The sequence below is a fragment of the Alosa sapidissima genome, chromosome 19, assembly GCF_018492685.1.
Source record: "Alosa sapidissima isolate fAloSap1 chromosome 19, fAloSap1.pri, whole genome shotgun sequence".
NCBI lineage: Eukaryota > Metazoa > Chordata > Actinopteri > Clupeiformes > Clupeidae > Alosa > Alosa sapidissima.
In genome coordinates, this window is record NC_055975.1 from 8896778 (window position 1) to 8921646 (window position 24869).

The 24869-nt window shown below is 40.7% G+C and overlaps 3 protein-coding genes across 3 annotated transcripts; all 3 read right to left on the reverse strand.

The window, feature by feature from the left end:
* Positions 1–1574: 1574 nt before the first annotated feature.
* On the reverse strand, positions 1575–8764 carry marc1 (mitochondrial amidoxime reducing component 1). Its single transcript, XM_042071324.1, has 7 exons — positions 8338–8764; positions 7790–7960; positions 6539–6704; positions 2618–2758; positions 2449–2510; positions 2290–2361; positions 1575–1958 (listed from the first exon to the last, which is right to left on the reverse strand). The coding sequence occupies exons 1-7, from the start codon at positions 8586–8588 to the stop codon at positions 1832–1834; spliced, it is 990 nt and encodes a 329-aa protein (XP_041927258.1). The 5' UTR covers positions 8589–8764; the 3' UTR covers positions 1575–1831.
* A 1335-nt stretch (positions 8765–10099) lies between these two features.
* On the reverse strand, positions 10100–13594 carry kcnk3b (potassium channel, subfamily K, member 3b). The gene is made up of 2 exons (XM_042071318.1): positions 12945–13594; positions 10100–11478 (listed from the first exon to the last, which is right to left on the reverse strand). Exons 1-2 carry the CDS (start codon positions 13225–13227, stop codon positions 10547–10549), a joined length of 1215 nt encoding a protein of 404 aa, XP_041927252.1. The 5' UTR covers positions 13228–13594; the 3' UTR covers positions 10100–10546.
* A 398-nt stretch (positions 13595–13992) lies between these two features.
* Positions 13993–24853, reverse strand: ezra (ezrin a). The gene is made up of 13 exons (XM_042071308.1): positions 24587–24853; positions 22167–22250; positions 20743–20838; positions 19927–20201; positions 19506–19589; positions 18897–19043; positions 18365–18461; positions 17907–18070; positions 17510–17640; positions 16929–17089; positions 16669–16761; positions 15666–15932; positions 13993–15119 (listed from the first exon to the last, which is right to left on the reverse strand). Exons 1-13 carry the CDS (start codon positions 24596–24598, stop codon positions 14955–14957), a joined length of 1776 nt encoding a protein of 591 aa, XP_041927242.1. The 5' UTR covers positions 24599–24853; the 3' UTR covers positions 13993–14954.
* Between the last annotated feature and the right edge of the window lie 16 nt (positions 24854–24869).

The following is a 24869-nucleotide window of genomic DNA, read 5'->3' on the forward strand; positions in this document are numbered from 1 at the left end:
CAGTTAATAATGGTATCTTATAGTAGCCTGATGAGCCAGACTGCTGCTGCTAGGGTGTGTCTAGATTTCTAGGCTAATCTTATAGGCCTATGTAAAGGAAATTTAATGAAAATAAAACAAATATCAACTGAGTAAATCATATTTCATATTTCAATCATATTTCAGTTCAAAGGCACTCTTCTTTTTTTCCCTTTAATATGATTTGTTCTCTTTTCAGCCAAATGTGTGCCATAAACAATGTGTTCTTTCTTGTTCTTTCAAGTTAATCCAAACTAGCTATATATAAAGGGCAGATCCAAAAAAGGCAGGTCCACTGTGGTGTACTAAATTTTGCATTGTAGTAGACTTATCTGAGGACTGATATCCCCATGATATACAGTCTATAATATGCACTGTAGAAACTACATAGTAGTGTTGCACCATTTATTCATGTAAAGCTATTCCACATTTAGATTTAGCTTCTTCCAGTGGATTTCTGCAGTAAAGATTAAGCCAAATCATAGAGTATTTCACCATGACCAGAGTACATGCATGATGTCGATAAGTCTGCTACTGCCCCCTGGTGGAGAACCTTAACACATTACTCCAAGTTCCTGCAAGGGTGTAGGGGGGTCAATTTGTCCCAAATTACAAAAGGTCCAAAAAGAAACAAACAAACAAAAAAATGGTGGGTGCCAACATACCTTTCAATTAAAATAAGTCACTGGTTCTTTACTGGTTCATCTGAGGAGAAGTTTTCTCTGTGACCACATAGAAAACCTCTCTTGTGTCTGTTGCACAACTGGAAGAGATAATTATATAGCCTAGCAGTAGAGGAAGGGGAGGTTTTAAGTAAATTACACCAATATAGCTATTAGATTAATTCAGACAACATTCCTTTATTATTATAAGCAGTGATACGTGACCAAAGGAACAAATATGGGTGTCTACAAGCTGGGGGATTTATTAATCCTTTCAATAGCTTTTAAACATGTGCGTTCCCAATGCATTTCCAGTGACACAGAAAACAACACTGAGTTACTGAGACTCAGTCATTGAGTCAGTTTTCTTTGTGACCACATAGAAAACCTCCCTTGTGTCTGTTGCACAACTGGAAGAGGGATAATTATATAGCAGTAGAGGAAGGGGAGGTTTTAAGTAAATTACACCAATAGCCATTAGATTCATTCAGATGACATCTATTGATTTTTGTGAAACCTTTTTTATTATCATAAGCAGCCATACGTGGCCAAAGGAACAAACATATGATGGGTGTCTACAAGCTGGGGGATTTATTGATCCTTTCAACAGCATTTAATCATCACTGAGTCATTGGTAACTTGAGGACAAAAAAAAGTTGCCATTTTGTAGAGCATTAAGCTAAAGTTACCTAAAGCTTAGTTTTCATTTCAAAGTGTTGTGTTGTGTTATGTCTGTGTTGGGTTTTGAACGTTTTACAGATTGGAAGGGTCTATATTATGAAGGTGAAGTATCAGAAGTATCACATCTCTGTATCAGATTTAATAAATTGTGGGGTATAACATCAAGAAAAAAGAGAAGAAAAGAAAAGAAAATAATATGTTCTGCCATCAAAATCAAGTAACCAGCAATAATCAAAAATATTATTTATTTCTCTTCACAAAAATGTATAAAAGTCCTACAAATGTCCTATAAACACCCTAGTGAACAATTAAAGTAAACTAAAAGCACATTACATCATCTTCTTCAGGTATACCTGGAGCATACTGGATATCCCAGGTATAGAATCAAGTAGGCATAAAGCGCATGGAAACTACTGACATTAATATTAACAAAATGCAGCATTTTGATATTGCATCCACATATGATAATCTCAGTAGCTTATCTTGTAGACAGGCTCGCCAACATGAAGGATCCCAGTCTGTTTGACAATGAAGTACTGTCCAAACAAGGGTGCTGTTTTATATATCTTCTTCTGTGATGGGTCACATTGACGGTAGCTTGAGGTAAGTGGGGATTTAAAAAAAAATCAGTGTGAAAACAAGGCCTTTTTAAAGCACTTCAGCAGGTAAATTATCCCAGCAAACATATTTCTAGGAACATACTTTGACAACACAAAAAAAACAAAACAAATTAGACCACAAAAGTTTGACCTACCCTATTTATATACTTTTGTGAAAAATAAATAAATAAAAACCTGTCACAACAGCACAATAACAAGTCACAAATTACGGGATTCATTCTCTGGCCCAAAGGTAACCCACCATCAGGATGCTGTTACACAAAGGGGTCATTATACGCATACAAAATATACACCTAGCTCATGTTTACCTCCTGAGAGTGTCCAAAGGCTCTTTCCTGGTGATGACTCCCGTTTCAGGGTCCACAGTGGTGAAGATGCACCTGGTTGCAGAGCATGTGCTCATGTTAGTGATCAGTGTAGAAAGGCTTTGAAGTGTGAGCTGAAAGAAAGGCCATACTTACGCTTACCTTCCACAAGCCATAACCCGCTTCATCCGTACATCCCCAATCTGGATTTCATCCCAAGAATCCTTGAGGGGGAGAAAAAAAAACTCAAAATGTTAAATTCTAAACACTTACAAACAAGATAAAATATTACAAATGATGGGTCATCCTCAGTGTCCACTGTGTGCAATACCTCACTAAAGGCCTCACAGTCACTGACAACAATGTTGGGACGGAATTGAGACACAGTCACATCCTTATCCAGCTTGCTGCTCAGATCTCTCACAGATGACTCAGACAACAGCATCACAGGGCCTGTGTCAGGATAAGCTACCTACAACGATCACAATGCAATTCTGGTTAAACATATACATTGCAAAATAGAATCAAACCCACCATTCCCAAAACCAATATGCAACAACGCAGAGACAGCGGCAATGACAAGGAAATGTCATTTGAAACCTAAACCTGAATTTAGTCACAACATACAACTGCATGTTCACAGACAAGCTATAATTACGTCTAACCACCATGTGGTGAAAATGAGAAAGACATATAGTATTTAGACAGAAATGATGACACATTTTTCAAGTTATGTACATATATTATGTCGATTCACAGGATACAGATGTCAGTGCATTGTAGAAACAATTTACTTATCAGTATCACAAGAGCATTACTATAGCAACAGTGCTACACAGTGGGCGTCACACAACAACACTCTCTTATACAATTCAATTTATCTAATATCTTCTCTTACTTTCCTGGAAGAGAGGTCAATCCCAGATGTTCAAAATGGTCTCAATCATCCCAGTCAGCACTTACGTTGGTATGCATGATTAATCCCACTTGAGAACACACATGGCCGATATTATCGTCCTTTAAACACTATAAGGCTGGTGTACCATGTGGAAATATTCTGTTACATGTTCTAGAATGGCAAGGATGGCCAAATAGTGGGGCTGTTAAGCTTAACTCATGTCACCCTGTTGCCAGCAGCAGCATCCATCTTCTTTGTTTTCAAGTAGCAGGGAATTCACGCCGAACCGTCGCAACTCTGCCATCATTATGTTAAGAGACGGTGTTCCTAGTGATCAAGAGCACTGATCTTGCCTGATGTTGACCTCTTAGAGTGCTATCAATGCTATAGATGAGTTCCTCATGCCCAGAAACATGGAAAAACATATTTAGTTTACATTTCTATCACATTTAGATCCTAAGATACACCCATTTATAATTTCGGACCTAGAAATTTCATATCACAGAGGTACAGGTGAATTAGAGGATAATAGAAGTAGACGTCCATAAACCCCTCAGTAATTCTTTTCCCATCTCATATGACAACAAAATGAAAAACATATTTTGAGCCTGGCTTTATCAGACAATCTGATTTTGTTTTTTAAAATGTATGCAAATTAGCGCATTTTTAATGAGAAGGCCTAATTTGCATATTTAAACATTAAAATATATAAAACTTTCAATACATTTTTTTCTTAGCTTGACACGAGTAATCAACTGATAAAGTTTCATGGTGATATCTATTATTTAATTTGTTTACCCCATTCACCTGTAGTGTCACAACATATTACAGAGGTCAGTGACCTTTATCTGACCTCAGAGGTCACACTGAGAATGCCTCCAGATCTTAAATTAAAGCTTAGGGCATCAAGAACAAACCCTGAAAGTTTCATGCTTCTTTCATGAAAAGCAAGATCGTCCCTATTTTAAGAGCTTAACAGCCCCACTAAAAGCATCTGTAAGTCATTCAAAAGCTCCACACATGAAATGTAATCCAAGGTCTTTTTTGTCTTAATTGGAATTATAAGTATTTTGTTAATTGTTAAAAATAGACATTTTTGATATTCCTCAAACGTAAAAAAAAAAGAATATTATTTGTAGGACTGTGAAAACTAGATGTTTTTTATTGTGACAAAGAGTGCTCTTGATCACTAGGAACACTGTCTCTTAACATAATGATGGCAGAGTTGCGACGGTTCGGCGTGAATTCCCTGCTACTTGAAAACAAAGAAGATGGATGCTGCTGCTGGCAACAGGGTGACATGAGTTAAGCTTTGTTTAGTTAAACAACTAGCCAACTAGCTCTGCTGGTGGGAAAACGCATGGGACTCATAAATTGTAGCGCTATCCTATTGCGTGCAGAGGGAATCTTAATGTGGGTCTGGCTCGTCATGTGGGTCTGGCTCATCAGATAATTGAATAGTCAAAGATTCTTGTTATATATGATTTTATGAAAAATCTTAGCCTTTTCTAAAACATTTAAAAACTGGATAATTCTTCGTCAAGAGTGGATGTCAGCTGCAAAACATTTTTTGTAACTATGGCTTTTTTTGCAAAACTCTACACACAAATGGCAAAACCACTCACTGAGTTCGCAAAACTAAAAGCACAAACACTGCTTTGCACTCAGTTTGCAATTTTGTAACACACACTTTGCACAACTGTAGGCACAATGGCTATTATTTACACTATTTTGCCAACTCTCTCGCACACTTTCTCATGTGAAAACTGTTTTAGATAATTAGTTCACTTTGCAATCAGCCTAAGCACTATAAATAAGCCACAGGTAATGTACAATGGGTACGATGGAGTGAGCAGGAAGAGTGAGAAGAGAAAAAAACAGACAAAAAAACAGTCTACATGTGGGGATATTGTCATGTCAGGCCTGGATACGTCATTCCAGAATATATTTTTCCCGGTGCCTTGGACTAGGACATTGCATGTGATGTAGACAGAATTTTGAGAGAGACGACCCGATGTAGACTGATTTGTTTTGTCTCAGTGAAATGCTATTTTGTGTTTTGACTTGGAAAAACACACTTGTGTTTGTTTTGATGTGTGTAAATAAACACTAATACTTGAAGTTGGGATCCCTGTATGTTTACAGAACTATGACAAAAGTATGACCTCAAACTGACATAGTCTACCTTGTGCACAGAGAAAGCAAAAGCCAGATGTGTTTTTTATTCATACCATCAGTGTGTTGTTGGCACATTGTGTGCTTACTATTGTGATGGCTTGTGTTTACTGTTAGATACGAAAACACAATTTTTACGAAGGTGTGAAGAGTTAAGCAAGGTGTGTTAGCTTTTGCAAGAGAACTACAATGTTTTGCTGATTGGGTGAGAGGTTTTGCCATTTGTGTGTAGAGTTTTGCAAAAAAAGCCATAGTTACAAAAAATGTGCTTAAGCAATCAGAAAAAACTGTAATAAGTCTGCTACTGCCCCCTGGTGGAGAACCTTAGCACATGTTCCCGGGAGGGTGTTGGAGGCTCAATTTGTCCCAAATTTAAAAAGGTCCAAAAAGAAACAAACAAACAAAACAAATGGTGGGTGCTGACATAGCTTTCATTAAAATCAGTCACTGGTTCTTCATTGGTTCTGTTTCTTTTTTGACCTGATATCTCATCTGAGATGTTTTCTTTGTGACCAAAGGTATCTCTTACATTGTGAGTAAGATGGCGGCACGTGCACACGCAGCGACCTCTCTCTGTCCCAACCGTATGGTGTTTTGTTCATTTAAAAAGTGTTTGTCCGAAAGTTTTACGTGTTCGTCTCGTCTTACTACGTCGTACTATCGTTTACTTGAATGTTATGTTTGTCTGTGGACTTAATTGGTAAAATATGTCTTGTCTTCACCGTGGGATAGTGAAAAACGTAATTACGTTTTAACGTCGATCTCTTTGTATGTCTGGGCATGTGAAGAAATTGACAATAAAGCAGACTTTGACTTTGACTTTGAATAGCAAGTAGGAAAACATTACAAAAATAGTTAGATGCCAACATGTGAAGCCACAGTTTTCGCTCACATTTAGCGGAAATCTATATTTAGTTATCTACATAATATGACAAATCAGCTAAACTGTATGGAATTGCAGACTTTACAATGCAACACCAACACTTGAAATAAATACAAATGTGTATTAAAATAAATTGCATTTTTCCTTGATAAGAAAGAAGAAAGAGTTTTAAAAGGTTAAAGTTAGGTTAAGTTAAGTGATATACTCTGATTAAGTGTCACTGCGGGAGCCACCTTTGCACCAGGGTTATAACTTGACAGGTGTTGTAAATTATGAAGGGCTTGGTCTGACTCTACCTCCTCATCTGCAGGAAAAGGTGACTCTATCTTCACACACTTTCTGGGCTTCATCTGGGACTCATAGTGCACCATACGAAAAGGCTTGCCTGCAGCGAGGTAACGTGTGAGCCACTGAGAGACCTCCTCCCCACAGTCTCTCCCTTGGATGTCAGCACCAAACACCCTGGAGGATAGACATGGAGCTCTTGAATCATTCAACCACTTGACTCTAGTTACTGGTTCAGATCAGATGTTCTTCACATTGGTCAGCTGTCTGTAGGAGACTACGGTCTGTGGCAGGTAATAGGTTATGATGCATTCTAGAAAACTTGGAAGTTGGATATTTCCTAGTTGAAATCTCTCAATTTCAATTCATACTAACTCAAAAGGTCCAGACTTAAGTATAAGTATATATACTCTTTTGATCCCGTGAGGGAAATTTGGTCTCTGCATTTATCCCAATCTGTGAATTAGTGAAACACACTCAGCACACAGTGAACACACAGTGAGGTGAAGCACACACTAATCCCGGTGTTGCCTGCAACAACAGCGGCGCTCGGGGAGCAGTGAGGTGCCTTGCTCAAGGGCACTTCAGCCGTGTCTGGTCGGGGTTCGAACCGGCAACCCTTCGGTTACAAGTCCGAAGCGCTAACCAGTAGGTCTCCTACTATGAAAAAGTTCAATATGAACACCACCTGAAGTCGGAGTTCCCACTTTTAAATTTGGGCAAGTTGATCTACCCCAACTTCAAAGTCAGAACTGAAGTCTGACCTCTGACGTCTGGAATGCAGAATTAGTCTGGGCAAAGAACAAATCAGTGGAAGCCACAGTTCCACAGATGCGCACAGTTCATCTCCAACACTGACCCAATCATTGTGTACTGGCTAAGTTTGATGTCGCTCACCATTGGGAGTTAAGTGGAGGGTGAAGAAGAGAGAAAAAACACTAACACCTGGGCAGAAAACCACAAATGTGATTCAGGAGATCAGGAGGGATAATTTCACATGAAATATAAAGTAGGACATTGACTGAATATAAACCATCAGGCAGAGTTCCAAATTGGCAATAACTGAGGGATTCTGGCTAATGTATCACCTAAGATAACTTGGTTTGTTGTGCTTATGTTTGTACTGACTTCCCACAAATGCATACCGGGTATTAACCAATATGTTTCATTAGTTCATTCAGTATGTTAGCTTATCTTACACACTCGGATCATGTTTACTGTGAAGACAAATTCATCACTAACCTTTGAGCCTCCAATCTTACCTACAATTAGTTACATCATTGGTTGTCTGATTCAGGGGAACTCTTAGTTCCTCCATATCAGGAGCGTTAAGGCATAGTTCTCCTCCCTCTGCCGTCATTGACAGCAACACCATGCGAGGTTCCTGCCGCCCAGTCACCATCTGTCCATCCTCTGTGATTACGAGCCAGTGTCTATAACATCAACAGGTATACTCACTCAAACAGGCAAATCCCTGAACACATGACAAATATATCGTAGGTCTACATTTGTTCACTGGTTGGGGATAGGCCTAATCAATCATGATTGATGTTTGACCGATTCTGATTGTGTAAGATGTATCGTCAGACTGATTAAGTAGCCTGTTACAGGTAGGCCTATTCATAGCGTTTTTAAAACCACAGTACGATCCGCAAGACTTGATTGGACGAATGATGGATAATATGTTATCTAACGGACTGACTCTGATTGTGAGATGTAGAAATCATTTTCACGACATCGTCAGGTCAGACCGAATAAGTTTTAAAAATGTTCATTGCATTTTTAAATAACTGCAGACTGTAATAAATACCGATCATGGAGTTTTCCATATTTAAGGCCCATACGCAGACATTCTGCTGTTGACACTTGCAGTCCTTTCCCGGATTTGAGGGGATGAAGAATCAGCTGCGAAACAACGCCAACCTGAGTTAACTTTTGTGGTTTCCATATGTGCTTGTATCCGAGCCCAAGTCCGAGCAGTGCAACTCCTGCCCCGACAGTGTACAGCACGGCGTTTCCGTTTTGCGCAAACCATTTTAACATTGTTTCTTTTAGTTCCATACTTTAAAATGCACACCAGAGATTCTCTTAACTTCTGCACACTGATATAGCCTGATAAGTAACTTATCACCAAATGCTCTACTTCTTTGAAGATAATATGACAGAGGAAAATGGCTCGCTCTCGGTAACCAATGAAAAAAAGGAATGCCGCATGGTGCAGTTAAAGGCACAGTCGATTTTACCGCATCCTCGCATTATATGGCTGAAGTAGGCCTATTGATAACTGTAGGCTACCCGCTATGGAGCCAATTTAAATATGTGGTTGACATCCCTTACATGAATTTCAGGTTTCTGGCGAACAGGTCATATGTTCTCATTCAAATTAGGTTTCTGGCAAACAGTTGCGGTTAACTTTTGACAATGTTGCAGCAAATTTGCAGCAATTTCATATGCAAATTGGGTTTGTCACTAGAAGTTTGCCGTTATTGGCTAAGTGTTGTGGCAAATCACTGGCGAACACATTTGCAAACGTCTCATTGTTGCTGCCAGAACCAGCCAGAACTTTGCTGGAAGTTTGCCTCTAGCGGCGAACATTGTCAAACTTCTGGCAATATTCTTGCTGCAATCTGCCGCACAGATTTAATTTTTGTAAGGGATAAGAACGCTCTTTGCACATGTACAAAATGTCATCCTCATATCTAGGCCTATAGACTTTTTAATACATCTATGTCATCGCATTACATTATTGTAGGCTATTGGTAAAACACTGCTATACTGACATGCATAGCCTACTAGCAGCATGTACTGTATGTTTATGTGTGTGGGTGGGTAATACATTTCCATGAGCCAGTACAGTGAAAAGGGGAGGGTGAAAAACGGAATTCACGTGTAGAATCGCCCTGCGTGACCCAGCCGTCAAAACTATTTTTATCCTTCACAGGGATCTTGAGGACTATGGACGAGAAAGAACACAACAGATGCTGGCCCTACAGGAGAGCGATACAGGCATTTGTTGAAGCGATGCCCCTCCTGTCACAGTTTCAAGCAGGTCTAATGGCTGAAGGTTCAGTCCTGGACGCATTGCCCTCTCATTTTGGCTTCAAGCAAACATGGCACAGCCCCTCATCACGCAAGCCAAACATAGCCTAATCTACCGACCACCCTCTGCCATAAAGGAGGAAATGTGACTCCATGACCTCCTTGGTTGCATAAGGCCTGCAACAGGAAAAGGCCCTTTTTGGACAGAACTGTGACGGATTCTTACAGTATTCCTGCTGAATGTGAGCCGATTTAAGAGGCTAGTGTAAATGTGTAGATATTATTATTCCTGTGTGTTCGAGAAGTGTAAACAGCAAGTTTGAGTTATTCAAATCCGAATTTGAATTTCACCTCCATTTTTTTATGTGAGACATTGCTGATTGTTAGAATTTTCCACATTTGATGTTGATCATCGTCATAAGCCACTGACAACATAAACAATTTAACATTTTAAAATTGCAACTGTTCAATTACTTTTGTACATTTGTTAACAAATAGAAAGTCAATGGATACCACACATGCATACATTCAATTATTTTATGAGGTTATTTTAACATGTTGCAGGCACATATCATTCTGATAAACATTCCTGTAACCTACAAAGTAGTGCCATCACATACATAAATATATCATACCCCAAGTGCTAATATATGTCTAAAATAGGTGGGCTACGAAAATACTGATTTGTTTATGAAGATACCAAAATATTGCTCATGGTAATGGTACAATTGTCTGCAAATGAGGCTACAAGAAGATGCATTTATAGATAAATGTGTTAGATGTAACATCAGACAACAACTTATATTATATACCTTCCTTTCTAAACAAATATTACATAGCACATGAGTAAAACATGTTTTGAGAGGTTATTACTGAAATAAATAATTTTGAAAATATGACACTTCTTATCATAGCATAGCACCTTGAAGAGTAGCTCTTCTTTTCAAGTCTATAGTGTTCGACTGAACTAAACTGTTCGGTTAGACTGAACTGCGTCTCAGAGTGCACAGGCTGAAGGGGGCGATGCTGTGCAGATCGGTGGACATACAGCTGATGGCGGAGCACTGGTGGGGGCTGCACACACACCCGCTGACCCCCGGGTCAAAGAAGTCTCCGGGCGACACCTCACCCTGCTCCATGAGCGCCTCGGTGAAGGACAAGTCCTGCGGCAGCACCACCAGCTTCTCCCGGCTGCGGTACCACAGACAGGAGCACATGGTCTGGAAGTGGAGCACCTCGGCGTACACGTCTCTCAGACCACGCCGGCGGGCCTCAGGACCGGGGTCCAAACGGTCCACCGGAGCCGCGATCCCAGACCCTGGGTGGCGGTGCCTTTGGACAGGGCTCGGGGCTGGGCCTGGGCCTGGGGCTGTGGCTGGGCCCCCCCTGTGCTTCTTCTCCCTGGACAGAGCACGCTGCTGCGCATCTCGACGCTCGTCCTCAGCGTTCATGGTGAGGAAACGCAGCACCACGAGGTTGAGGAAGGCGCCAATCACCGTCAGACCTGTCAGGATGTAGACAAAGCTGAAGGCCACATAGTTGGGGTTGTTCTGCAGAGCATTGTCCTTCTGCAGAGCCACGTAGTCGCCAAACCCGATGGTGGTGAGGGTGATGAAGCAGTAGTAGTAGGCATGGAAGAAGCTCCAGCCCTCGTAGTGCGAGAAGGCAACAGCCCCAACGCACAGTGTGCTGATGCAGGCGAAAAAGCCAATGGTGACCATGTTGGCCATGGAGACTTCGGTGTGCCGCAGACCGAGGCACTTCTTGGTTTTGTGCAGCAGGAAGCGGACAAAGGTGTTGATTCTCTCACCCACACTCTGGAACATGACCAGTGTCAAAGGGATCCCCAGGAGGGCATAGCACATGCAGAATGCCTTTCCGGCATCCGTGCTTGGTGCCGCATGTCCATAACCTGTGGGTGGGGTGGGGTCAGACAGGAGGTTAACTTTCCACTCTAATTTTGACTTAAGCACATGAGGTTAATGCAGTATAAAGATAAACACTATTGTACCATTAGTCATTTGATTTTTTTTTAAATATATTTTCAGGTTGAATAAAAGATGTGTGTGTATCCAAGACCCTGGAAGGGAGTCTGCTGCTTAGGACAGACACTTCACTGATGGTGTTTTTATCACTTCACAAACACTAAAGAAATGATATTGTCCTCAACAGATTACATGCATCACTAACTCTTCCTTTATGGCCTCTGGCTGTGGCATGTCACCAATGCGACTCATGTTTTCCATTTTAACAGCATTTCTTCCTGTGGATTGGAAATATTATCACTGCAAGTAATCATGCTTTATACTATTAGGAACACTGCTGTCCTGGAAGCAAAGGCAAATGGGGAATTCATTGACCATTAAGCAAATATTTTGCATTCAAATATCGCAATTGATTGGCCTTCAACAGAGCCTTCCTTTAGAAACAAGCTAGTTGAGGTAGTAATTTAAATTTAAATAATGTCAATATCTTTTAGAGGTGCCAAGTTCATCTCACAAATGTCCTTAATGAATAACTATTTTATCTAATCAGCATTATGACCTCTGAAAAAATAAAGAAGCAAATCATCTCACAAATGAAGGCCATTGAAACTACTCTAACTGTTCTATTCTAATAATCAGGGGCATCACTAAACCCCTTTTACTTAAGGTTAAGGTTTTTAACTGCTGTTAACTCTTTGGCAGCAGTTTATTATTATGATCAAGATTGGACTGTGCCCTATAGTAGAGTTTTGGGTCTAGTGACTCCCCTTTTAATAATGTTATTTTAAATGCCCTTTATTAATACTTTATATTGCTAGTATTAGTGTAACCACATTGAATTACCTTTGTGTATAAAATCTGCTATATAACACTAGCCAACCTGTTGCCTGTTTACAAAGACTTTTCCAGCTCTTTAGCCTGGGTGAAGCCAGAGAGCCAGTTAGCAAACATAAATGCTTAAAGATAAATCTTACCTGCTAGTGCATATGGAAGGATATTGGCAACAAGGTGACAATTACCTTAGTAGTAAGATTATTAACACCTGTAGCATTGCCTTTCCACTATATCAAAACATGAGATTAAACATCCCACGTTCCTAATAGACTTTAACGACATACATGTTCCTCACAACGTTTCAAACAGACTTTAATGGCAGAAGGTCCCCCATGAAATCTATAATTAGCCAAGCCAACTTCAAATGACTAAAATCAACGGCTCAGCCTTTCCTTTTCGAATGTTTCCTTTTAAAATAGATAAATTGTGTTAAAAAATTCCTTATCTTATTCTTAAGTAGGCTGCATTCACCTGGTGGTTCCATTCCACCAAAATGTAACCTATATTTTGTCTAAAAACACAGAGGTAGCCTATACCTATATCAATCATTTTAGCCTACCTATTGTCGTTATCACAGTGATAGCGAAGTAAAAAGATCCGGCAAACTTCCACTGAACCCCTGATTTGTGTGGCTTCAGCTGCAGCACCACTTTCTCTAGCTCATCAAAGCCGGTCCTCGTCAGGTTGTATTTTCGCATCAGTTCAAATTTGCGCTGATCCAGTTGTCTTTTCTGGCTGTTCTCTTGTTTAGATTCTAGCGCATCGAATACGGATGCACCAATGAGTAAATACGAAAAAGTGCAAATTATTAGTGCGAGGGTCCGGATGTTTTGTCTCTTCATGATATAACGAACGTGCACCTGTCCTCACGTTTCAATCCTGGTCTCGGACACGGAGCAGACAGCTGGTTCATGACTTGTAGGCTACTACGAGATGCCTGCAATTTCTCGACTTTTTACCGTTGACTGCTGCTCGTCTGGTAGGAGCTGTTCCTTCAGCACCACTCCGGTAGAGAGGAAAGATGAGTCCGGCAGCTATGCCTTATTTGGCCATATGGTCAGCAATGTAAATTTGGGTGCTCTTCAGTGATGACGTGGTCGGAAAGGACACCGTCTTTCCACAGGTCGTGATGCTAATTATGTAAAATGGTACACTTATTATAGCACGCATATTAAACTAAATGAACTTACTCAAGATGTTTGTTTTGTCATGTTAAGCATGCACGTTAAGGATAACATGCGGTAACGAGGCTCTATTGCCGCAGTCCAAATTCTTGTTTTATTTACCCTTAGAAAACGAATGGATTGCTTTAGTGAATTAACTCAATCGAGGAGACATCTTTACGTAGAGCAGTGCTGACTTTGAAAGGCAGTGTCATCAATAGATGTAGCCTAGTCCATCTTGCAGAGTGGCTGCACTGGCTCTGAGCAGTTTTCAAATGCAGACCAGAAGCCACTGTCTATTTAAACAGATGGTTTCCAGGCTTCATAAGTTGTTGTCTAGCAACATAATTAATGCTCTTGTCTATTGGTAAATATCAGGTCACTCAGACAGTCCCTGCTTTCCAAAAGCCATTTTGTTCTATAACTTCACTGCAAAAGAAAAAGCCCATTCACACTATATTTATTGACATCAGACCAGTGTTATGTTGGCATTGTTTAAATATAAGTGACACTTCACATGAGGATAATGGTACTTCTTTTATCACAGATAAGCAAAGGCTGTCCTTGTAGCAGCTACAATACCAGAGTCTTATTACATGTTGGAAATATCAATAAATCAAAGACAGACCCTTGCAAGATGGTAGAAATATAAAATGAATAGTCTAGACGATCTTTGGTATGATGTATCTTTGGCATTTACCTCAATTAAGGATTATATATAATCAAGTAATGTTAAATGTAGATTATGTCAATATTAATCGAAGGATAGCTGAAATGATACCAAACACCAAAAAAAAAGAACTTTGTGTTAAAGGGATTTCAGATACTCGTGGTACAGATGTGACCAAATATAGTCAACAAATAGAGTCAGTCTGGTAAGTCAGTAAACCTTTACATAATGTATGGAAAGTGGCCACATATTCACAAAACTGGAATAGAGTACCCTTCAAATCAAGACATAAATGATATTGTGTTCTGTAACTGCAACACCAAGAGTTTAGTGTGACTGCTGTTTCCAGTTTTATGACTTCCATTAAAGCCATTCTTTTTTGTCCTTTGCTCTTTTATTCTGAAGACATGTATCAGTCTTCATGGTTTAACGGTTTAAGTTAACTCAGGCTTTGATTGACAATTGTTTACAAATGAAAACAAAAAGTAAAATACAAAGATTTGGCAATGATTTTTCAAAAAAATACAGAACTCAGTTAAATGAAAGAATCTCTTCTAGAGTGAATACACAACCACAAATATCTGACTCCCTAACACCATAACTTAACTTGTGAGATGGGGGTAGGCCTACTGTTCTGTTTGTTTGTGTGGAGGAAGGAGCAGATAACTGTGTGGGTGCTGTGATGGATCTTCCTAAAAGACCTTGCTAGCCAACAGGCTACTATCACAACACTACCTTACAGTGCCTCAAACTCATCTATCCTCTGCTTGGTGTTGCCCATGCGGATCTGACGCAGGGTCTTGTATTTGTCTCGGCCGGCACGCACATTCTCCGTGTGCAGCATGTCATTGGCGGTAGCCATGGTGTCATCACGGGCTGCAGCCAGCTCAGAGCTGAGAGCCTGTGGAAATAGAATGGGAGATTTGGCATGAGTTTTGCCTAACATTTACTTTCAATGGACAAAGACAGGAAGAGAGAAGTACTCTGGAAAACGGGAATGGAAAATCATCCTATAGAATAAAGCATAGTATAGGTGTGCTGTCTGGAAATGTTTTGGCATAAAATGTGGCCAAACATGGAACTTGGTGGTTTGAGAACCGTTTCTGGTTGAAACGTTCAAAACTAACGCAGATACTTTGAAATGAAAATTAACTGGACTTTAGCATAACATTCTACAAAATGTCGACTTTAAACCTTTTTTTTATCATTATGGCTTTTGTTGGTCCCCAAGTAACAATTAACTCAATGTTGTTTTCTGTGCCACTGGAAAAGCCTTAGGAAGGCGCATATTTGTTTATGCAGCTGAAAGGTACAGCTGCATCACTGAGCTTTCATGTATGTGTGTACATTTTTTAAACACATGCACATACAGGAGTTATTTGGTGTGTGCGTGTGTGTGTGGGGGGGGGGGAGAGGTTAGTCACAGGAGCGGGTGACCACGTCTCACCATGAGTTGCTGCTGCACGCGCTGGTTCTTCTCGGCCTCGGTGAGGCGATCCTCCTCGTTGCGGTGGTCCTCGATGCCGTCCACCTGCAGCTCGGCACTGTCGGTGCTGTTGCTGTCCTCGTGCTCCTCGGGATCATGGTGGTTCTCATGATTCACCAGAGGCTCCTCCTCTAGTGCTGGGGCCGCCATGGGCACCGCCACAGGGGTGGTCATCACCATCTGGAGCTCCTCACGAGTCTTCACCAGGTCATCCTGCGCCTCCCTGGCCTGAGCCCAACGGGGAGAAAGGGAGGGAGGTTGGATCAACTTGTATAGAGTTTTCTCACGGATGTTTCAGCTTGTAATTACTATGCTATGGCTACATTTGCTTCATATACTCCAGTGTTTTCCATACATTGACTTATTTGTGGCGGCCCACCACAATATCAACACAGACTGTCACACAATGATGTTCTATGTTGTACTACTTAAATTGGATGAAATCCTTTCATTGTGGAGCTATGTGCACCTTTGCACAGCCTCTCCTTGTGTCTCTGTCCCTCAACAAACCTGCATGCACGTTTAAAGAAAACATTATAAATCCTGCAAGGATTGTTGTTGGCATAGAAGACGACTGACTAAATCGTGATTAAATCCGTTAGCATCATAACCATGTTGAGCAAATTTGTTCAAAACTGTGAACACCCCCGTCACCTACCACCACAAATAGAATTCAATTCTATGGGAAACACTGTACTCTCTAACAGAATTTCTCATTTAAATGTTTCCTCCATCCTTCAGCTAATGCCGTGGAAATAATTTCAGCAAGCCCACACTATTTGTCATAATTTTATAGGTCTATCCTCCATTATCCTTCCACCCTGTCTTGTCTACTTCCCATTTACAAAGGAGGAAGGTAAGGAAAACTAACAAATAAGGAATTGTTACTGTGTGTTCTTGTAGATGCTGTAAATGACTAAATTTAAATGTAAATATTTGTTTGGTGTCACTGTGTTCAACTCACCCGGACTTGCCATGAGTCGGCCTCCTCTTCCTTTTGTCTCTTGATCTCCTCCAGCAAGGCTATTTTAGCACTATATTCCATCAGCTCTGCAGACTACAAAATGAAAAAAAAAAATGTAAATAATTCTAAATAATAATGAGTTGGTAAATAATTATTTTGAAAGGGGAAAAAAATCACAGAATTATACTTAATTCATATATTTTCAGAGACAGGATTTCACCACACTACACTACACTATGCCACACTGCTTTGAGTCTCACCAGGTGCTCCTGGGTCTTCATCTGGTCCTCGGCCTGTCTGGCCAGCTCTTCTTTGGCCTGCAAGGCCACCTGCCGCTCAGCCTCCAACCGAGCCGCTTCCTCTTCCGCCTGCCGGCGCTCCACTTCCAGACGCATGGCCCGGTCCAGCTGATCCTTCAGATCTGGACAGTAGCAATACATGGTCAGCAGGGGGCAGCGTGCAACCTCGGTGAGTAACGCAGGCCAAAGTCTCCGGTAATGCAGACCAATTTTAACATTCACCTCACTTTATCATATTATGCTGTGACATCAAACTATAAATAATGAGTTAGTTCATAACATATAAACAGCCCTTGTGACTATCTAGCAATCTAAGCTTCATTTTAGATGGATTTAAAATGGTGTTATATGAAAAAACAATTTCAAGAAAAAGGTCATAAGTGTCATACAAGAAATGTGTATTTTGTGTATGTGCCTGTGTGGGTGAAACATGTATTTTGTATTTTTTTTTCTCAATGTCTGAAATTAATTTAATCAATCACTGGGTACAATTCAATATCTTTGTCAATCATCAACTATCGTTCGTCTGGACCCCTTCTGACCTCTCTCGGCCTTCAGGGTTTGCTCCTCAAACAGTTTGAGCCTGGTCATCAGCTCCAGTTTCTCGCGCTCCATCTGCTCCTTCTCCTTCTCCATCGCCTCCCTCTTTTTCTTCTCGCTCTCCAGCTGGGCCCTGACGAAGGTGACACATAACAACCAAATCTGTCACTGGCACCCTACATACACCCACACACATCAGCTTTCAGTTGTCCGCCTGCCTATATCTGTTTGTGTGTTGTATTTTGTTTGTTTATTTGTTTGCTTGTTGTTTATTTGTGTTTTTTCTTCATCTCTACATCTTCCTCTGGTGCTGTCTGTCTGTCTGCCTGCCTATATCTGTTTGTGTGTTGTATTTTGTTTGTTTATTTGTTTTCTTGATTGTTAGTGTTCTTTCTTCACCTCTCCATCTGCCTCTGGTGCTTCTCCTCGCGGGCCTGGGCCTTCATCTGCTGGACCTCGATGGTGTCCGGCTTTCGGCGCTGCATGTACAGCTCATGGTTTCCTATGCACAGCTGGAGGATCCGCTTGTTGACACGCAGGCGTGTGGCATAGAACACAAAGTCCTGGTAGAGAATAGTTACAATATTAGACAAATTGCGCAATCTTAGATGATCTTATGATAGATGATCTTCCATGGAACAGTTGTATAGTCTATCAAAGAAAAACACAATGTGCCAATTAAAGAAGCCATTCAAACTCAGTCATGGGATAGTATTTAGGCTATACGCTTTGATGGTGTCTATGACAAAGTCCCTGCCTACAGTGTATGTTTTGAACATAAACAGCCTTTAGATATATCAGGATCACAAAGATACCCTCAGATTGTAGTATACAATGTAAGCTTGCTCATAACTTACTGGGGACTTCTTGTCTATGGGCTTGATGATGAACTTCTTGTCATTGAAAGAAATGTTCCTAATTTCACTCCAGGGAAATCCAATCTTTGGTGTAAGTCTAAATGGTAGGACAGTTTGGCAAGTACATATGCACATGACCACACACACACACACACACACACACACACACACACACACACACACACACACAGAGAGAGAGAGAGAGAGAGAGAGAGAGAGAGTGATTAGTAATAAGGAAATTAGCCAACAAAGTACATTGGATACCCCACATTTTCCCATTGTGGTAAATCATCATCACTCTACTACTGTGTTAGTACAAGCTGGTTATGATGGGACTGAGGTTGATGACCTCTCCAAAACAAATGACCATGCGGACATGTTTGTTCAGTAAGTTGAGGACGAGACTGACACAAGGGGTCATTGACACGGCTGGAGTAACTGCTGGCACACTGACCCTGATAAGCTTGACCTCTGCTGAGAGAAGGATATTGGGGTTCGCCTGATGCTGATTCCTACTTATAAACGGTGTTACCTGTCATCTTTTTCATAGATGTTCAGGCCCAATGCATCCACTCCTAGCCAGAGGTCTGTGCCTTTTTTGTTCTTGATGTCAAAGTAATTGACACCATACATCTCCAGATCCTGAGCAATCTTCAGATACTCAATCATGGAGTCCTCTCTGGAAAAATAAATAAAAAATGGTTAGTTGGCAAATGCACAAGAACAGATTCTACCAACAGATTCAGATTCTACAAAAACAGATTGTGGCAATGTGTAACAAAAGTGGTTATAAGCGTGGGTAAACATGACACACCTACAGCTTGAGCTCACCAATAACAAAGGTGTTTGCGTTTTCATGTGTGTGTGTGTGTGTGTGTGTGTGTGTGTGTGTGTGTGTGTGTGTGTGCATGTGTGTGTGTGTGCATGTGTGTGTGTACATGTGTGCATGTGTGTGTGTGTGTGTGTGTGTGTGTGTGTGTGCATGTGTGTGTGTGTGCATGTGTGTGTGTGCATGTGTGCATGTGTGTGTGTGTGTGTGTGTGTGTGTGGGTGTGTGTGCATGTGTGTGTGTGCATGTGTGTGTGTACATGTGTGTGTGTGTGTACATGTGTTTGTGCAGGTGTGTGAGAAAATTACTCACTTCACCATCCCTCTGTGTTCCTCGTGCCAGACCTGAATCCTCTCCTGCCACTGTTCTTTGGAGAGCTTGTGCTGATCCAGAACTCTGCGGACCAAACACAACTTTTTACAACTGCTTGTTCTGCTGCAGTTCACCAAAATATACACCACAGCCATTAAAATTCAAACTCAAAACTGACCCAACTTAAAGGAGAACTCTGGCAATTTTACACATAGATCTCTGTTTCTCGAGGTCTCGAGGAGTACTGTCAGTACAGGAAAAAAAACGAAGGAAAGAAATCGGTGCTACCTGCACCCGACAGCTAGAGCTGAGATGAAAATGCTGAGATGAGTTTTCCTTTAACCCCCTTCACACACTGACTTATATGTGAATGTTTAAACCACATTCACCAGCTTCACCATAACCTAAAAGATCCACAAACCTCTGTGGCAGCAGGCGTTCGGCTGACAGGTAGCCAGACTTGTGCACCTCCTTGTTGAAATCCCCAAACTTGGCCTGCACGGCATAGGACGCCAGCAGCACCGCGGACTCTGGTGGGCAGTAGACGTCGTCGCTCAGGATGGCGTCCTTCACTTGCAGGAAGAACTGCTTCTGTGTGATGTCCTGAATCAGCTCCTCGGACACATCCTCGGGGTAGAACTTGCCGCGGAACTTGAACTGCAAAGGAACCTCCTTCTTCATGTCTTGAGACATCACCTGAAGTTGGACATGAGAGAAGGGGAGACAGAAGTGAGTGAGCAGGTGCAGAGAGTGAGATAGGCAGAGAGAGAAAGAGATGGACAGATAGAGGGAGACAGAGATAGAGAGAGAGAGAGAGAGAGAGAGGGGAGAGAGAGAGAGAGAGTTGTTTGCATGTCAAAACAGTGTACTAGTGCAAGTGATTCGATTAGACTAGGAATTACAGTACTAAGCTTGACCATTTGCACTCTCAGTCTAAGTAATCTGCATCTCTGTGTCATACTTTAATTGGTCATACTATTTGTACAAGAAATGGAGTCTGTCAGTCAGATAGGAAGTGAACTCATACATGGTAATTCTGCTGATAGAATGCTAATCAAACACATTGTGTAAATTATTATTTTTACAACTGACAACAGCTTCACTGTTTCTCTCTGCGATGACAATAAACAGAAATAATAATTACAATCTTTCACAGGATAATCAGAGAATGTTAACCTCCATTAAGAGAGTGTTCATGGTTGTGAAAGGTAAAATGGCAGACACGTGAGCAATCTACCTTCTTGTCGAGTTTCAGCCATGAAAGGACACCTTTGTTGTCTACATACTGAAGCCCGAAGTACCACACCTCACGTACACCCACCGTCTTGATCACCTGTCAAACATAAGGCACACTCTGATAACCTACGACACTTTTATAACACAAGTTACACACAATTGACAAACATGCATGTATTTTTAGCAGAACGATCAATTCAAGGTGAGTCATTTCAGAACATCGTCATTGTTTATCAGGACAGTTAACTACCTAACTACAACCACCACCCTCTGGTTTATCAGAGAAAAAGGCATGGAGTGGGTGGGCCCCCTACTAGTTCCTGCAATACACCCAATTGACATCATAATAATCATGCCATTTTAGGAGGCTTTAAAGTGGACTTTTATCTGCTCGTCATATCACAAAATTACCATATAAAGATTTTAATTAAAGATGCTCAGAGGAACATTTCCAGTTTTATAGATTGTTGGTTCGCATGTACATCACCTGGTTGTTTTATTTTGTATTTGAACATGTCAGTGACAAATCAGTATACAATATATATGCTCATAGTTTGTCCTTTATTCTGCATGCCTACCATGAGGGACTTGTAACGTAATAATCTTGAGGGTCAAAGGTACCTTCAGAGTGGTGTGGCTAGCAAGGGTGTGGGACAATTTTGAAATATCTTGTCAGTGTTCATCATTCCTGGTGTTCTATGTTTATTAGTGTGCCATGTGCAGTAATGTGCTGGCACACTCAAAGACTAATAAAAAAACACTCTTCAATACACAGCATGCCACAATGTACAATGTGGTAATATGCTGCATTCCAAACTGAATCAAGGTAATTTCTGGAGAGAGCTTGTGGTGAGTACTTGTTGTGAACCATGTGTTTGCACAGCATATTTTAATGAGATTGTGATCAGTGGTGTTATAGATAGATAGATAGATAGATAGATAGATAGATACGTTATTCATCCCAAGGAAATTTTAGGCATCCAATATCTTATACAACCATTACACATCAAACACACACACATATATCTCACATGCATAAAAATCACTCACAAAAAATTAAAGAGCATGTGTAATGATTACAAAGGTCTGGTATGGACTGACCATGTGATGCATTGACCATGATAAGGTGCTATGGTAGAATGTGCGCAATGGTGGTAGTGCAAAAGTGAACAGTGCAGGGATTGAACAGTGCAATAACTTTGCTTGTTATTAAATATTGACTATGACTAAGAAAAGACAAGAATATAAACATAATAGAATTGCTTAACAAACAAGAAAAATAATATACTTTAAGAACTATATATAACAGGGAATAAGTTATAAGGTGTGTCATAATAGGTGTGTTGTAATTAGAGAAAAAATCACATCATGATATCATAGCCATGGTTTTCATGTGAATGTGAATATATCTGAATCTGTCTTTACCTGGTCAAAAAGCTGTTTGCCTGTCGTGGATGACTGGATGGCAAACTCCAGCTCAGCGTCCATTGTAGTGACGCGGACATTGACCTGCATAGAGCAAACATATCCACTGACATTAGATGGAAGGCGGTGGAAGGATCTTAAATTAGAGACTTGTGTTTACTATGAAGCACATGACCACATATGGATCACATTTATCCAGCTTTACCGTCATTTCAACTGATCTGAGGTTATGGCAAACTATACATGACTGGAAGATCAAGCCATAGCTATAGGACTGACTAAAGGCGGAGGAACTTTAAGTGAACTGCTTAATGGGTTGCTAGTCTATCTACAGGGCTAGTAGGCTACCTGAATCTGTACAATTTGAAAATATGATTATGTATAGCCTATACTGATACAGTTTTGAGAGCATTTTCCTTTTCATATCCACTTTTCACTCAGCACTTTTTGCACATAAGAGTCTATTCACCTTGACACTTAATTGCTGTGGTTACACAACTCCTTTTCAAACCCCAGGTCTTGTGTTGTAAAAAAAAAACACGTGAGCTTGAACAAGGCAAATTAAACATGACTTTTTCATGTGTGCTCTGACTATGCCCCTTGTGAAGTGTGACTTACAATGTCTGAGCTGCAAAGAGGGAAAAGCGTGTCAGAATGGAAATGAAAAGTTGACAGACTGTAAATAAAAAAAATGAGTGAAAATGATAAACATTTGTCTTCAAAAGAGGTAAAAAGAAAAGTACTAGACTACGTTCTGACAGAGCCCTGCTTCTCTACACTATTTATTTCCATGGAGATAACTCAAAGACTACTCCCCCCCTCATATTGTTGCTCCACCCATGGCAACCAACTACTTATCACAAATGGAAAAAAAACCTTTATCTTAAAGCAAAGAATATCACAGAAACTGCGTCATATGTCAGCTTGACCCCCGAGGGGCAGATTTCTCCTTCAGGGAGGGAGAATTGTGTGTTCCTGAACAAATCCTGATGGGTATTCCTTCTTTCAAGCCATTCCCATAGCAATAAGTTCGCTCAGCACACAGACCCTTTTGTTTCCCTGGCTAAAATATGGCTTCAGGTCATATCTCTAACATCAAGTGACCAACACACAGCTAATGGGCAACAGTGACATGTCACTGTGCATGAAAACAGCAAAAGTGTTTTTTCCTCCATCTCAGCTACCTTTTGTAAATGATCCAACACTACTTCAGCTCATGTTGATTTATTAATGCCCTTGAGGTTTACTATAAAGTTATTGGCTAATGAAGAGGGGGGTGTTTCCCCATTAATTTCAAGTGTATAAAAGTATGATAAGATCTCTACAAATTTGGGTTGATGATAAGGGATTATGACATCATTGACAAACCCAGCTCAGAAACATGCCCCTTGTGTCTCAAGGACACTTAGAGACAATCAAGGTATGTGGCCAATCGCAGCACTCCGTGCCAGCAACTTGAGTGGAGCTCTCCATAGCTGACCTCAGCCAAGTTAATGAATAGTTTTGAGGGGAAGTGAAGCATGCTGAATATCACACCGCCAGTTAAGAGCTGTGGAATTTTTCAGTCAAGTTCTCCTCCTTTACTGTTTAGAAAAGACAATGCAATTTTATGTTTAACTAGGTTTAACCCCCCCCCCCCCATTCAACACTGTGCTGCCATAGGAACACTGCTGATACTGATAGTTATATAGTCATAAAGCTCGCTTTATCTTGTTTTTTTTACAACTCAGGGTCAAAAAGTACACACTGTATGTGCAAAATGTACAGTAGCCCTGAATCATTAAGAAACTATAAGGCCCAAATCTCTCCCCAAATAGGCCTATACCTTGCCAAAATCCCTTTAAAATAATGCCACCCAAAATAATGGATACATGGATACATGAGAAAATACGCAAAAGAGAAAATGGTTGTGGACCATTGTTGAGAAAGGACAGATGTAACACAAACTGAAGAGTGATTAGATCACCAATACAAAAATCAATCTCTAGCCAACTCTCCTCTTTCAGACTCTGAAACTGAGAGTCAAACTACAATTGACCGTCTCATTATCTCATCTTTTCACATTTCGGATTTAATCAAGACACTGATCAATTCCACCTCAGTTGTGCTGTTTAGGCTACCTAAAACACTTACCTAACTATTGTACCCAACTGCAATGTGAGCAATTGCCAACAACTAAATCATCAATAAATCCTGATGGTATAAATCTGGCGGAGTTTTCATAAGTTTACGTCTAAGGATTATTCATGCATTATACTGGAGGACAGCTCACATTTTCTTATACTGTAAACCTTAACTCACACAGCAAATGCAGACGATAACATGTGCTATACCTTCGTGATATAGCCTACATTAGGCTGGGATATCGACAAGAAATTCAGTATGCAAAATCTTACTATGCTGTAGGCTAAAAAACTTACCGGTCGAGGCATTTTGTTCAACTTTAGAGGCTCAGAGCTTAATTCAGTACTTGTGAAGTCAGTCCCTTGTTGTGACCGGTGGGCGCCCCAAGCGCCGAGGGTACCTAGTGTGGAGTGGTTGGCTCAGCGAGGCTGCGAGAAGTAGTCGAGTCGACGTTCATGTCTGACTCATTTTTGATACGCTGTGTCTAAGCCTCACCCTGATGATGGCCACGATAAGTTAAAAAGCACTTAAACTTTAAGCCTCTCAAGTCCCTTGTCTCCACCCTTTTTGAGCAATTAC